This window comes from Melozone crissalis, unplaced genomic scaffold (assembly GCF_028551555.1).
Source record: "Melozone crissalis strain CALT ecotype California unplaced genomic scaffold, PUWL_Pcris_2 ptg000017l_1, whole genome shotgun sequence".
Taxonomy (NCBI): Eukaryota; Metazoa; Chordata; class Aves; order Passeriformes; family Passerellidae; genus Melozone; species Melozone crissalis.
This window is the reverse complement of record NW_026535795.1, coordinates 5,816,898-5,831,226: the sequence shown is the minus strand read 5'-3', so window position 1 is coordinate 5,831,226 and position 14,329 is coordinate 5,816,898. Positions and strand designations below refer to the sequence as shown.

The following is a 14,329-nucleotide window of genomic DNA, read 5'->3' as shown; positions in this document are numbered from 1 at the left end:
CAGCCCTGAGTTTGTCTTTTACCTTTGCCATGTCCTGCAGGCTCAAAATCCCAAAGCTCTTCTGAGTGTTCCCATAAATACTGAGCTTTTCTCAAGTGTGAGGAAAGTGTGGTCATGTTAAAATAAGCACCTGGCTGCACACCAAAGCCCTGCACTCCTTGTGTGGCATTTCACTCTGTAACCCCCTCAACTGTTTAAAGTATTTACTTAGGAAAGACAAGGGAGCAAAACAAAGAGCCTCTTGAGGTAAAGTTGATAAGAAATTGCAGGGGAGGGGTTTACAAGGAGCTGCAGTCAGCACTGTGAGGTCATCTGGGCTGGGTGGGCTGGCAGGAGATGCAGAAGCACCAGATGTGAAGAGTGTGGAAGAAAATCAGGTAAAAATGGTACAGGATCTTGTCAGATGTGTTAAAAGCTAGGAACAGAGGAAGATCTGTTGGGTTTTGAAACTCACTTTGGGGTTATGAAGTTCATATTTTCCAGGTGCTTGTGTTAGTTTATTATAACAACAATGTTTTGTAATATAATATAATATAATATAATATAATATAATATAATAATATTATATTACGTATTATATATATTATTATATTATATAGATATTATATATTATATATTATATACGTCTATATACTATACTATTATATTATATTATATTATATTATATTATATTATATTATATTATGCCTTCTTAAAACTTGGAGTCAGATTCCCATCTCTCACCTTGTCCTGGGGACCAAACACCACAACAGAATCTGTTTTTCCTTTTGACTCTGAGGGGGGCTGACCCAAAGGGACTCCATGAGAGGTTGAAACACTCGCAGAGTAAACAAAACTCTCTTTGCAACTTTTCCCTTCAGGACAGCGAGCTCCTGACATTCAACATCTCCCGGCACCAGTCGTGGTGGAGTGAGAATGGCCCTGGCTGTGTGAAGAAGGAGGCTCCAATGTCTGGCATCAAGGGGCTGGATAACCATTCCTACATCTCTGTCATCGGCTGTGCCCTGGAGTATCGCTACATCGAGGTCATGCACAGCTCCTTCCAGATCCTCATCGCGGTGAGTGCCTCACGAGGGGAGCAGCTCCCCAGGAGATGCTGCTTTGGTTTTGTTCTTTGCCAGGCACAGAGCTTGGCCTGTGTTTTCCACCGCTTTTTGTATTGCCTGAATGCAAAAGCTGCTGTAAATGTGTTTTGTTGGATTGTTCTGCTCTTCTCTCTTAATGAAGAATACTGCTGGAAACAGTTGGAAAAGGGTATCAGCAACCTGATGCTTGAAGTAATGCATCTGTGCAACCATGCAGTAACAGAGGGTTCTGAATCCCTGTTGGAGTGTGGGAATTCACGTTTTGACCCTTCTGGAAAAGGGTTAAAAGAAAAAGTTTTGACAGCACAAGAGGAAATGGCACCAAATGGCACCAGGGAGGTTTAGTTTGGATACTGGGGACAATTTCTGCACATAAAGGGTTGTAAAGCACTGGACCAGACTGCTCAGGGAAGAGGTGGAGCCACCACACCTGGAAGTGTTCAAAAACTGTGTGGATTTGGCACTTGAGGACATGGTTTAGTGATGAATGTAGTGGTGATGCTGCGTTGATGATTGACTCGAAGCTTTAAAAGGCTTCTTCCAACCTTAATTCCATGTTTCTGTGAAAGATTGCTCTTACTCCCCATGGCTCGGTGATGGGTGGTGGAGCAAACACCTGCACATTTGTTGTGAACAATCCCCAGAAAATGAAATCAAGTTTTAGGAGGCAGTAAGCAGCTTATTTTCCTTCTGCTGATACCCAAGATATAGCCACTAAATGTTTTCATCCACTCTTTCCTCATCACAGTCTTCCTCAGGCTTTTGAAAGTACTCTGTAAAAATGCAGCATCCTTAACATTTACTGTTCATTGTTTCTCACTTTTCTGTGAAATTAACACAAAATATCCATTGTGCTCCTCACTTTGGTGCTGCTCCTACATTTTGTAGCCCCCATCTCTAATCTGCTTTGGATTGTTACTTTGGGGTTAATAGCTTTAGGCAAAAACACGAACTGGGGAACCATTCAGATTCTGGCTTTCAGTTTTGGCTTAAAAAAGAAAGGCTCCTTGCCCTGTTTAAATGCTGAAGGATTACAGAGATTTTTCAAGTTTCTGCAGTGCCAAGTACTTCTCTGCACGTTTTTGGTGCTGTCCTGATCCTGCATTTCCTATTAGCTGGGCTGTGTGTGACCCAGGGAGCTGCAGGGAGGGGGAAGGCTCAGGCCCCTTTCTTGCCCTGTCACAGAGAAGAGGCAGAAGCTCCTGTTTCCTGACTTGGATGAGCTCCCTGGCACGTGTGCTGGCTGTTAATATCCCCTCAGCTCTTCTTGGGGCCAAATGATCTGCATGGATCTGTCTGAGAGCTGCTGCCATGCCCCTGTGTGAGAGAGGCAAACCTGTGTGTCCAGCAGAATACAGCCTGCTGTCTTTAGAGAGGGCTTTTAGGTGGAACAGAACTGTACCTGAGTTTGGTGAAACAAGGGCAGACTTTGCAGTCATACCATCCCCTTTTAGAGCACAGAGGTTTCTCACTCTTAGCATCCTTCCTGAACTCCTGAGCTGGCACAGCCCCTGTGCCCTGGGCCGGAGGTTGAGCCAGCAAATGCTCCTGAGTTTGTTTGGAGTAGATCTTTGTTTTTTGGCAGCTTACTGACTTAGGCACATGGCCCTGGGCTGAGTGATCACCCTGATTTATAGAACTCTGTCTCTGGCAGTGGCTTTTCCTTTGCTTCTTCCCAAAGGCACATGACAATATTCTCTGTGCATCTGCAAAACATCACTAAGGGCCAGATGGGGAGACAGGAGGGAAATATAAGACAAAATAGGATTTAGGGAAATACTTTCTTTCTCTTTCACCCTGATATTTAAGGTGCAATAAATTTTTGAGTCCTAAACCCTCAAAATGGGGTTAAAATACTCGTAGGAAGAAACCCATATGGGCTCAGCTATGCAGCGAACTAAATTTGTGCTTGTCCTGTAATAAAAGCAGAGTATTGAAGCCCCAGGTCTGTAACTGCTGCTGGTTCTGAAATGCTCATGTAATTTTGTCATGTAGTGGAAGGAATGGAGCTTTTCCCCTCTTCTTTGAGGTCAGGCAAAAAGCAAGTCTTTCTCCTTCAGACCTTGCCTGAAAGCAGTCAGCCAATTCTCTCCCTTTTTACTCTCTGAGGGTCAAACTCTTTGATCCCTGCCAGTTTCTTTTTCTGTTCTCTTTATCTCATTTTGAGGCAGGTTTTATTACAGGCAGCTGTCCCCAGAGTGCTGGCAGGCACAGTGCTGCAGACAGGCAGGGACACAGATCAATAGCACAAAAACACAACCAGCAACTGGAAGGCTCAGGGGATGCAGCAAGAGACGTGACCTCGTTCCCTCGTCTGAGACCACAATCGTCAGTTCCCTGTTAGGAAGGGCAAGGGACAGGCAAAATTTTCCTTTCAGTAGTTTGGGTTTGCTTTTTCTGATGTTTTTAAGAAGTTGTGGGGGGGGTGGGGGGGGTGTTCTGCTTGGTTTGGTTTTCACCCCAGATACAGCACTGTGAAATCAACCCTGTTTGAATATGCAATACCCAACTTTATTGGTGAGCATTTTATATAATTTTTTTTTTCTGGAAGTTCCAGTTCCTTGAGGGAATACTGAGGGACTGAAGTGCAGTGTTGTGTACCTGGGGCAAGGCTCCCTGAACTCAGTCTTGCATGCCAAAGGAGAGGGAAAGCAAACCTGGATCCATGTGGTGAGCACAGTGTTGGCTGTCAGCGTGACTCCTGCTGATTATATCATCCTGCTCCTGGGCATACATTTGAGGATACAGAAGGTCTCAGTCTGCTTTTGCTCAGAGCTTGTCTGTACTCCTTGAAGGCAAAAGCAATTCCTTTAATCTGGAATGCAATCAAACTTGGGCATATTAGTCACCACCACACGTGGTACAAGTTGCTGTAGGGCCCAGGATGAAAATCTTTCTCAGTCTTTAGCACAAAACACGTCAGAGGTAAAACAACCAACCAAAGAGAGGCAATCAAAATTGAGAGGTAAAAGCTCATTGGGGCAAAATCTAAAAGTCTGTTCTGGTATAGAAATGAACTGTAAAGATAATCCTACAAACCCAGGTAGGAAATGCAGCAGCAACTTCTTTGTCAAGATAAGAATCTGCTTTGCCTTTTCCTTAGCAAGGATTCATCTTGCACGTCCCCAGCTCGCCAGCCAGCAGGGAGAGCAGTGATTCCCAGCTCTGAAATACCTGGCATAGCTCTGGGCTCTCCATATGGTGCTTCTGGGAGTGGGGAGGCTTGGGCTTTTCCTGAGGCTCCACTGAATGGGGTAGAAATTGGAAATGTCTTCCCAGGCGCCAGAACTCGCTGCCTGCCTGCCTGCCTGTCTGTTGTTTTCACTCAGACTGACAGGTTGGAAGGTTCCCAGGGAGGCAGCAAGGCAAGCCTTGACAGCAGATGTTATGTGAGAACCAGTGTGCAAGAGATGCCTTGCTCTTGGCAGAAGGTAGATTTTCAGTGGTTGTAATTGCATCCAAAGAGTAAAGAAGGTCAAGGAATTAAAGGATTTTGATTGCCTCTCTTTGGCTATCTGGTCACAATAGCTCATTCACGAGCTGGATTTTTGCTTTCTCATAGCAGACTTCCCTTCATTTCCCCCTCTTGCACTGATGTCAGCGTGCACCTTTCATTAGCTCTGATTAGAAGCGAAACCTAGAATGCATCTGCCTGAAGGAAGAGCCTTTGCACCTATTCTCTGGTGGAAAAAGCAGTGGCAAGTTTGTCTATTTTGAGAGAAGAGTTGGAGAATCTTCACTAGGACAGAGGCAGACTAAAGCCAAGATCTTACAAAAGTAACAGTAACACCTCCTAAAATTTGCCTTCCCATCCTTTGTGTATTTTGCACACTTGCAGCCAGCTGGTCCCTTTCTCCAGGTTTTTCTCTAATTTACTCTTTCCGGCTCCCGCTCCTTCATTCAACGCTGCTGTTTGATGAACAGTTTTCAACTCTATTAAAAAGTTCACTTCAGAGGGCTGAGGGGCAGGGGGGTGCTCAGACACATGTTTCCCCCATTCCCTGTCTCTCCCTGTCTTTCCCCCTCTGTTTGCCTGCAGAGTGCTTGGGGCAGCGTGTGCGTTCCCAGGCTGACACAACACACCTGCCCTCAACATGTGTTCCTCATAAAAAGGCTTAATCAGATCCTTCTGCAGCTTGGGGAAGCTGGTACTGCACATGCAGAACAAGCAGAGAAACAGCAGCAGAGGCTAAAGCCCTAGAACATTCTTTGGGGAATTAGAGCAGTGGCTTAGTGTCATTTTACATCGCTGGCGTTTTCCCTCCTCTTCCACCTCCCCGATGTAATTTGGAAAGATCCAGGAATTGTTGGCATTTCCCTGGGATACAGAGCTTAAACTCCTCCTTGGTATTGAAATCAGCAGCCAGGATGGCACTTGGAGCAAGGGTGAAATTATTCCAAATTGCTGGCTTCTGTGAAGCTTCCTGTTGTGTGTTAATTGCTGATAAACTGGGTGATGTTTGGGGGTTTGACACATCGTTATCAAAGATGCAGTCAGAAGGGAATTTCAGGTGTTTCTTGGAGACTGCTCATTCCACACTCCAGCAGACTCTTCCAGGGGAAAGACTGGACAACAGGAGCAGCATTTCTCCTCCTTAGCTCTATTTAATTCCTAATTTATTCTGAAGGTGAGACATGGGGATTGCCATGAGTTCAGTTAATCCTTGAGATTATTTAATTTGAGGTTATTTAATTGTAGATTAATCCTTTAGAGTATTTAATAAGGTCAGCACATAAAAAACTGGAATTCATATTTATAGTGTACATCTTTTCCCCCCCTTGCCATTGAGACTCCTGTTCTGACCAGATCACAAGACAAAGCTTCTTTGAATAAAAGGTTCCACTAAATTAACAAGCTTTTTTATTGCTGAAATGCATCTAAAGAAGGAATGGATTATAAAGTCAATAAAAAGTAAATTTTAAACACCAAGCAGATGATTTTGAAAAAAAAAGCCAGGAGATGGAAGGAATTAAAAAAGAAAACCCTCCACTCCAGTGAAGCTGGGATTAGAGATTTAGGAAAGTTCACTTAATTCACTAGGCTTTGATTGGTTGGTTTGTTTTTCTGAATGCAAAAAAAGTCACCTTAGTCACAAAGTGAAAAATGTATGGGGTGAGCAGAATGATGGTGGAGGGTTATGGAGCATTAATTTCTGTGCAAAACAAACTTCCCAAGTCAATCACATTGCTTGGTGCTTCTGAACCGTGAAAAATGCCCAGAGCTTTATCAGGTTTGCTGTGACAGTACAGCTGATAATGGCCCCTGACTCTGCTCATAAACTGGGCAGGTAAATCATTTTCATTGGTAATTCTAGCCAGAGTTTCCTGACACAGGTACCACATAAGATTTGTGTCTACGTGTTATAGAGTGTAATTGCAGTGAGGGGATTTAGGGCTGCCACTTTGCATGGCTGTTAACCCAAAGTTCCTCCTCTGAGAGGTGATGGGAAATCTGGGGAGGGAGAGAATGGTCCTAGAGTTCCCTTGGAATCAGGGAGTGTATTCAGGGTGCACCTTTCCTGCCGGGATATTTGTGTGTGTGTGTAAATTGTGTAATTTGATGTGATGTAAGAGGCTGGATCTTGAAACTATAAAAATGCTCGAGCAAGTGCAGAGGATGTGTGTGAGCACACTCTGAATTTGTTACTTGGGTTCAGATGCCTTTATGCTGGAGATCAGAAGGTTGGTTGGACATCTCTCGGAGTGCTGGGACGTGCAGGAAGCACGCTTGTTTTTCCAGGAGCCCCTGGGTCAGGGTTAGGGTTAGCCCAGGGAGGAGCGGTGGCTCCGGGGAGCGGCCCCGGGGCTTCAGCACCACGGCCAGAGCCCGGGCTGGGCCGGGAGCCCCGCGGTCCTTGGGGCTGGGAGAGCTGCCCGAGCCCACCGAGCTGCCCGAGCCCACCGAGCTGCCCCGGCACTGCCGAGCCCGCCACCGAACCTGTCCCCAGGTGCCACATCTGATTGTCTTTTAAATGCCTCCAGGGATGGTGACTCCATCGCTGCCCTGCACAGCCTGTGCCAGGGCTGATAACCCTTTTAATTATGAAATGTTCCTCAATATCCAATCTAAACCTCCCCTGGCACAGCTTGAGGCCATTTCCTGTTTTCTTCTTGTTTCTTGGGAGAAGAAAGCCCTTTCCTGGCTACAGGCTCCTTCCAGGGAGTCACAGGGAGCATTAAGGTCCTTCCTCAGCCTCCTTTTCTCCTGAGTCCCCTCAGCCATTCCTCACCAAACTTGTGCTACAGACCCCTCCCCAGATTTGTTGCTCTGACCTGCCCAAAAAGTGCCACAAAATTCAGGCAAAAAAAAAAAAAATCCAGGTTTTATGGTACTGCAATACAAGCCACTGGAGAGGAAAAATCTCTTATACTCTCTTTGTTTTTATCTGCCCTAAACAGTGATAGTTCCATTCTGAGACAACTCTAAAAGTGCAATTAGATTGGCCATTGCATGTGGCCAGAGGATTTACGTTTCTCTGTAGCTCACAGGAGTTTATCCTGAAGCAGCCTTGGTTTCAGAAATGCCCAGCAGAGGAATGAGGGAGTCCCCAGAGCTGCCGTTCCTCCACTGAGGTTCTGGGATGTGCTCCCATCAGGCTCACCCAAGAGGAAAGCAGTGAGCTGCCTTCTCTTTCAGATGATTATAGAAAAATCTTCAGAGGAAAAGCAGGGTTTAGTGATGCTACAAAAACATTCCATTTCCTCCCAACAAGGCATGTTTTGTCAGGGAGAGCTGGAGAAACCACAAATATTGTAAAAGTCCCCAGCAGAAATCTCATTATCCTGCCTTTTGTTTTCGGGTGTGATGTATTTTTCTGTCATATTAGAAATGAATGGACTCTACTTTTCAAGCCTTCCCATGCATCATTCTGTCTCCACTTGGAGTGAGTCACTGTGTGTTACAGGCTGACTCCTGTTCCCAGGAATTGAGTTCACAGTGGAAAACAATTATGCCTCACAATAACTTTACTAATGCAGTTACTGTCAACCAAGATCTCGCTAAGTGGGGTGTTATGTAAAGATGTGAAATGAAGGATGGAGAGGATATTTGATTAACAGGAAGAAGGCAAAGCAAAATAAGACCCTGCTGCATCTGGAATTCCCATAGTACAAGGAGTTTGTTTTTCTGTTTAGGCTGAGGAACACCTTGATAGTGAGCCCGAAGGAAGGAGGCAGCTCTGATGCTTTAGAGCTTCTGGAAACTACCCAGTTACTAAAGATTTTGGTGTCTGAACATTTCTGCCAGTACAGCACCATTCTTATGGTTAACTAATTTTCTATCTCATTTGCATAAAAACTACTCACCTCTAATTGGTAATTTACCCCATAGGACAGGAATGCTGAGTTTATGAGTTTTTGTCATTCCAACTCTGTGTCCCCTGTGCATTGTTGTCTGTCCCACAAGGCATTCCCATCACTTCTTACAGAGACTTCACTTAGCAATTTCAGTTTCAACAAAGCCAACCCATGTTCTTGCCAATCATTCAAGCAGCTGAAGGTGCTGCTCTGAAGGTGAGGATGGTTCTTACAAGTTTTGGGTGCGCTCCATCAGTGCCTTCCCTGACACCCACACCTGATATGGCTTGGCTCCACAGTCACAGAAATGCTGCCGAGTGTAAATAGTGCCTGCTGAAGTTGTGCCCAGTGGGTTCTGACCAGGCTCACACTGGCTGATGCTGAAACGATTTATTCTCTCTCTTTTCCAGCTGGTGGGCTTTGTGTACGCCTGTTACGTGGTTAGTGTTTTTACAGAAGAAGAAGACAGCTGTAAGTATTTATCAACAGATCCCTTGGCAAAGGTTTTAGTAAATTTTGTTTCTCTCTCAGATGTTTGTCTGTCAGGACTGAGCTGCCATCAGACTTCTCTCCATCTCTGCCTCTGTGTGTTATGGCACTGACTACCCCTCAAGGATCAGCTATTTTTGCTATAAGGGTTTTTTCCCTATGTCACTCTGTGTTAGGTGCTGTAGTTCTGCTACACTTAGAGCACAAAAAGAACTTGGTTTTGGCTTCTCAGCTGGACTGAGCCTTAGAGAAACTGGGCAGCTGCCTCTCTTCTCAAGCTCATGTAGCCTGAGAATAATGGCTCTGAAATATTACTGCTGTGATTAAAAGCACCTACAACAAAGCTCTCAGCCCAGGGCTCAAGTGGGAGACCTGCAGAGTCTCGTGTGCCACCAGCTGAGGATGAAGCAGATCATGAGAGTTCTTGCCAAGAAGCAATCTGAGCACTTAATTTAAGAGCAGAGGAAGTGCTGTGTTTGAATTACGAGGAGGAAGGAGCCAGCTCCCTCGTGTTGGGTACACAAATCTCCTCAGTGACAGCCAGTCACTGTGACACCTGTCAGGGTGAAAACCCACAGGTCTGTGGGACCTGTGCAGGTATCCCACTGCTCCTGGATTGCTTTGCCCCTCTAAAAAGCCCTTTCAGAGCAATGATTTTACAAACAGAAAAATGGATGCATGAAGTAAATGCAAAGTTAGATTTGTTTGGCAATGTGTTGGGTCGAGGCCAGATTACTCCAGCAAAGGATCTCATCCAAAGGTTTTACATCCAAGTATCAATTCTTTTAAGGCATTGATTTGGTTTGTGCAAGTAGCTTTGTTGTTTTAAAGAGCAGCTGGCATGGAGGAGAGCTGGAAAACAACAGCTTTGAACTGAGTATTTGAAAGTACGTGAAGAATGTGTTTTCATAGGAGCGAGAGGAGATGCATTACTTATCTGCCTTGTCCTTATGGTTTTTTTCTTCCTTCCTTCCTGGCTGAACTCATTCTCCTGGCTTTATTGATCATTTCTGTAGAGCTTGGCGGTGCACTTAGAGAAGGTGCTACATTATAGTAATATTTTTTAAATTAGGCTATAGCTCTTGTATTAGCTAAATAGCTCCAGTTCTGAGCCCCTGCTGAATATTGTAAAGCAATAACTTGACAGAACTAATTTTTATAGTAGGGATCTGTTAGGAGAGGCAACAGCATGGGAGGAAGCTTTATCTAGGCAACACAGAGCTGGTAATTTCAGGATATGTATTTTTTTTCCCACTAACAAATTCACTTTCCCTCCCAGTTTCCCAGCTTGGAGTTAAAATGCCAGCTTGAATAATTAACAATGACAAACCATCAATATTTCACACTCACAGGGGTAGATCCTTCCAGTGACCTGAATAAATTTGAGCTGCGTTTTAATTTTCTCTTCCATTTGTGGTTTCCTTTAAATGTTGCTTTGATATGCAGCATGAAGTAATTATAAGTGCAGAGGCACATTAATCAGGAAGCTCATGCTAACGTGATTTTCATGAGAAAACACAGCAGTAGGGGCCTACTAATGCTGAATTGTGGGCAAGAATATTTTAGATGTGCTAATGCAGTGTATTGAATCACAAGGAACCACACTTAAGATTTATTTTTTTTAAGTGTCTTGGATTTTGAGTGCCCTCATGCTTGTGTGTTTAGATGATAAGACTTGTGTTTGTTCAAGGTACTCAGTAGTTACTGAAAGTTTCAATTCTTTAAAGTTTCTCAATTTAGGCATTCTACAACTGAGGTGATGACGTTAATATCTTGGTTTTGTTTAAAATGGCTGCCTGTTTTGATTTTGGAATACTCAAAACACTTTCAGAAGTGGCTGAGAAAAGGTAAAGTTTCACTGAAACTATTTGGGAATTATCCCCACAATTAACTTAGAACCTCTGCAGATTTCACCCATTACCTGTCAGTTGTCCCAAAATTGCAGTGTCAGCCTGAAACTCTCCATCAAGATGGAATTTGTCAGAATCTGTTGTCCTTAGTTTTCTAAATATATTTTAAGGAGTTTGGATTTTTTCACATCCAGTATATTAGTAAATATTTTTTCTATTATTTGATCAACAAAAAACCCTCAAACCTCTTCAGCCTAAATTTAAAATAATAGTGCCACCTTCAGGAAAAAAAATTAAACAGGCGCTTAAATAGTTAATAAAATTCTCCAGTTATTTTTTAAACGGCAGTTGGACAGGATGGTTTTCGCACTTCCATACAAAATGTACTAACTTGGCACCAAAAAACGATCCAAACTGGGTCAGTTTTAAAGGGTTCTGCAAGGTCAGTGACAAATCCCAGCACCTGACACCCTCCTGCCCTGCCTGTGCTGGCCAGCTCTGTGCTGCAGGCTTGGCCTGGAGTCCAGGCAACGGAGAATTTTCCAGCCCTGGAGAATTCTTGCCCGGTGACTGAGGGAATTGTCACTGGGAGCTCTCCCCGCTGCCCTGGTGAGCCCTGGAGAAGGGAGGCTTTGTTCCTGTTTGTGCACAATTCAAAGAAATTCACTTGGCGGAGGAGACGCAGAAAAACACCAGAGCTGGAGATAATGAGCTGGTTGCAGTTTTCCAAAGCTGCTGTTGTCTTGCAGGAAAGACAAGTGGGGCAAGAAAATTCCCACTTGAGTGTGTAACCTTCGCAGGGAGGGCTGTGCTGCCAAACCTCTCCCTGGCACGGGCTCAGGAGCTGTTCCTCAGCTTCCTCCCCTCGCCTCTGGCTTTGTCTGCTCCTCTCACGTGCACCACAGTATGGTGGCAATAGCCAAGGAGGCTTTTCTGGAGTCTTTGTTAGCTCTGCTTTAACTTTTGTGTTGGCTGAATTCTCCTCTTTGGCATGCTTGCCCATCCCAGGAGGTCCCAGAAATCCATACTTGAAAAAAAAAAATCACTTTTCTGTTCTGTCACTAATTTTTCTGTTTATGCCATGACATTCACCGAGCCTTCCTTTCATTTCCTTTCAACTTTCTGGCCATGTTTGTTTGTTTATTTGAGTTCTGATTTTTTTTCAGTTGATTTCATTGGTGGATTTGATCCATTTCCTCTCTACCATGTCAATGAAAAACCCACCAACCTTTTGTTCAAGCAGACATACCTGTAAGTATCACCTGTGCTCAGAGACTCCACGTGCTTCTTGGTTTCAAGGGTGCCACAGGTTTGGCTTTTTCCCTCCTTTTGTAGGTTGATTTCTACAACAGGCTTTTCAGGCATGGAAGGAATGAACAAATGGACACCAGAAGGGGTGAAGCCGCCCTTTCTCAGTTCCAAAATAATTTTAAATTCTGTTACTTCCAAGAACTGAGCCCAAAAACTCAGCTGAGAGCAGAAAGGGGAGCTGTCCACAGCAGCTTCTCTCATCCCAATAATGAAGGGCCACTGTTGAATTCTCATTTCTGCCCTGAGGCACAAGATCACTACTTCACTCTGTCCACTTAAAAGCTGGCTCTTAATGAGATTCTCAAACACAAAGGCCAGTTATGTCTGTTTAAAGCAGCACTGAGATCTGATTTTATATTTCTTAAATTGATCTGCAAGAAGCAGTTCAACGCTTGGAAGTTTTTTACAGCAGCTGCTGAGGGAAGCTGTTTTTCAGGAACAATGTTACCAGAATCCTGCCAAAAAGAAGGATGTGAGGATGGTGGAAAAGAGTGGGGCTGACGGAAGAAAAACTTCCCTGAGGTAGAGTAGTAGATGTGCCCCTCTGATTTCATAAGGACTTACTGCCCACTTCGTCACTGCAGCACAAGATCAGGAATAAAATAATTTGTGCAGAGCCACTGAATTCCCTGTAACTTTGGGGGTTCTCTAGTGTTATTACAAGGGATGCTACAGGAGATTAAATATTGATTTCTCTCTCATTTTGTCACAGTGGGGTGGAATTTTTCATAGTCTGCAGAAGCTGTGCAGCTTTAAGCAGCTCCCTGATTTACTAGCTGGATGCAGCACCGTGCTGAAGAAGCATCACATTTTTACAGTACAGGGTTTGGGCTGCTTTTTTCTTAAAATGACCAATTCTGCTTTTGAAAGAAGTTATCACTTCTAAATGAAGATTCCTGTATGGGGAGATTGTAATATGAAAAGAAGTTAGTAATGTAAAACTTTCTTCCAGGGCCTCAGTAAGAGGGGAAGCTGCTGCTCAAGTCCTCAGATAATTTTGTTGTTCCTCCCTCCCTTTCTTTAGCTCATCACTTCGCTGTTGATATCTTCTGCCAGCACAAAAGAATATTTCTTCCAGGCTAACAGAAGGTGAAAACAGCTGCTGAGCTGTAGATAATGTGACCCTCTATAAATTTCAGCAGCCACCAAATAGCAATTTTTGTTTATTTATTTCAGCCTATTGCCTCTTTTCCATGTGTGTGAATGGGAGTGAGGGAATAATTCATTCCCAGGTTATGGTGCCATGGAGTGTTGCAGGCTGGGGCACTGACTGCCTCATGCCCTTGTCCAGCTGTGAAAATCATTTAGTGATGACTTGAAGGCAGGTTGGGTTTTTTTATATTCTCTTCAAGAAGATGTGAAACAACAAATACATCCAATTTATTTAAAATTTAAGAAGGGCTAAGGATCAGGAACACGGGGTTTCTGGTTAGAACTCCTTTTTGTTGATGGAAATGCTGAATGAAACCAAATTTCTTCTACAACCAATCACTTGGAGCTGACTGCAGGCAGGAACCTTTATTTTAGGATGGCATCACCCCCTTGGCTGCAGTCAGATGCATTTTCTAGGCCACACTTGTCTAACAGGATCACTTTCCTTCATTCCTAATGGAATTATCTTATTCACTCCAGTTTTACCTATCCTTTTCTGATGAGATCCCATTCCTTCCTCCCACTGTCCCCTTTCCTGCATTTTTCTCAAGTCTCTCTTCATGACATCACTGAATTTATGAGATTTTAGAGATCTGAGGCTCCACAGTACAATGACATGAGCTGCTAAATTCAGTATTCAAACTGTGAACCAATCAATTCATTTTGCCAATCATGGCACCACACTAATTATTTAATAATAATATATTAGTACTCGTGATAGAAGACATGGTAAAGTCTTCAGAACCTGAGTTTCTGTGTTACTTACCCAAAGGATAGTAAATCACTTCTGGAAAGACAAAGTTGCTCACCTGAGGCTAAAAGAAAGTATTTTCAGTGAGTATTTAGGAAGAAAGAGTTGAACTCTTTCTCCTCCCTGAACGGAAGCACAGGCACAGGTTGTGCCTGCTGGCACCATTGTCCCCCCTTGGGCTGCACAGCTCAGGACCTCAGCTCTGGGTTGCCTTTCTTCTTGTTTGTTCATTTGTAGTAACAGAATTCTCATCACTTGAGGCAAAAAAGCATTTTTGCACCAATAGCTGGAAGTGCTGGCCAAGCCAGCTTTGACATTTCTCACTCAAGCTGTTCCCTCCAAGGCCCTGCGCCACCTGCCAAGTACCCAGAGCATCCCTGAGCATTTGTCAGCCC

At 44.1% G+C, this 14,329-nt stretch overlaps 1 protein-coding gene across 3 annotated transcripts in view; it reads left to right on the top strand.

Annotated features, from left to right (window-relative positions):
- NKAIN4 (sodium/potassium transporting ATPase interacting 4) overlaps positions 1-14,329 on the top strand; it is a 50,673-nt gene that overhangs the window by 33,683 nt on the left and 2,661 nt on the right. For 2 of the 3 annotated variants that reach the window (XR_008482977.1, XM_054274828.1), the window contains exons 4-6: positions 861-1,058; positions 8,792-8,852; positions 11,887-11,971. Coding sequence is in view for 2 of the 3 variants with exons in the window: in XM_054274828.1 (XP_054130803.1) it covers positions 861-1,058; positions 8,792-8,852; positions 11,887-11,971 (344 nt within the window). In the remaining variant the exon portion in view is untranslated. The remainder of the gene's footprint in view (positions 1-860; positions 1,059-8,791; positions 8,853-11,886; positions 11,972-14,329) is intronic. The other variant, XM_054274829.1, reaches the window with a different exon arrangement.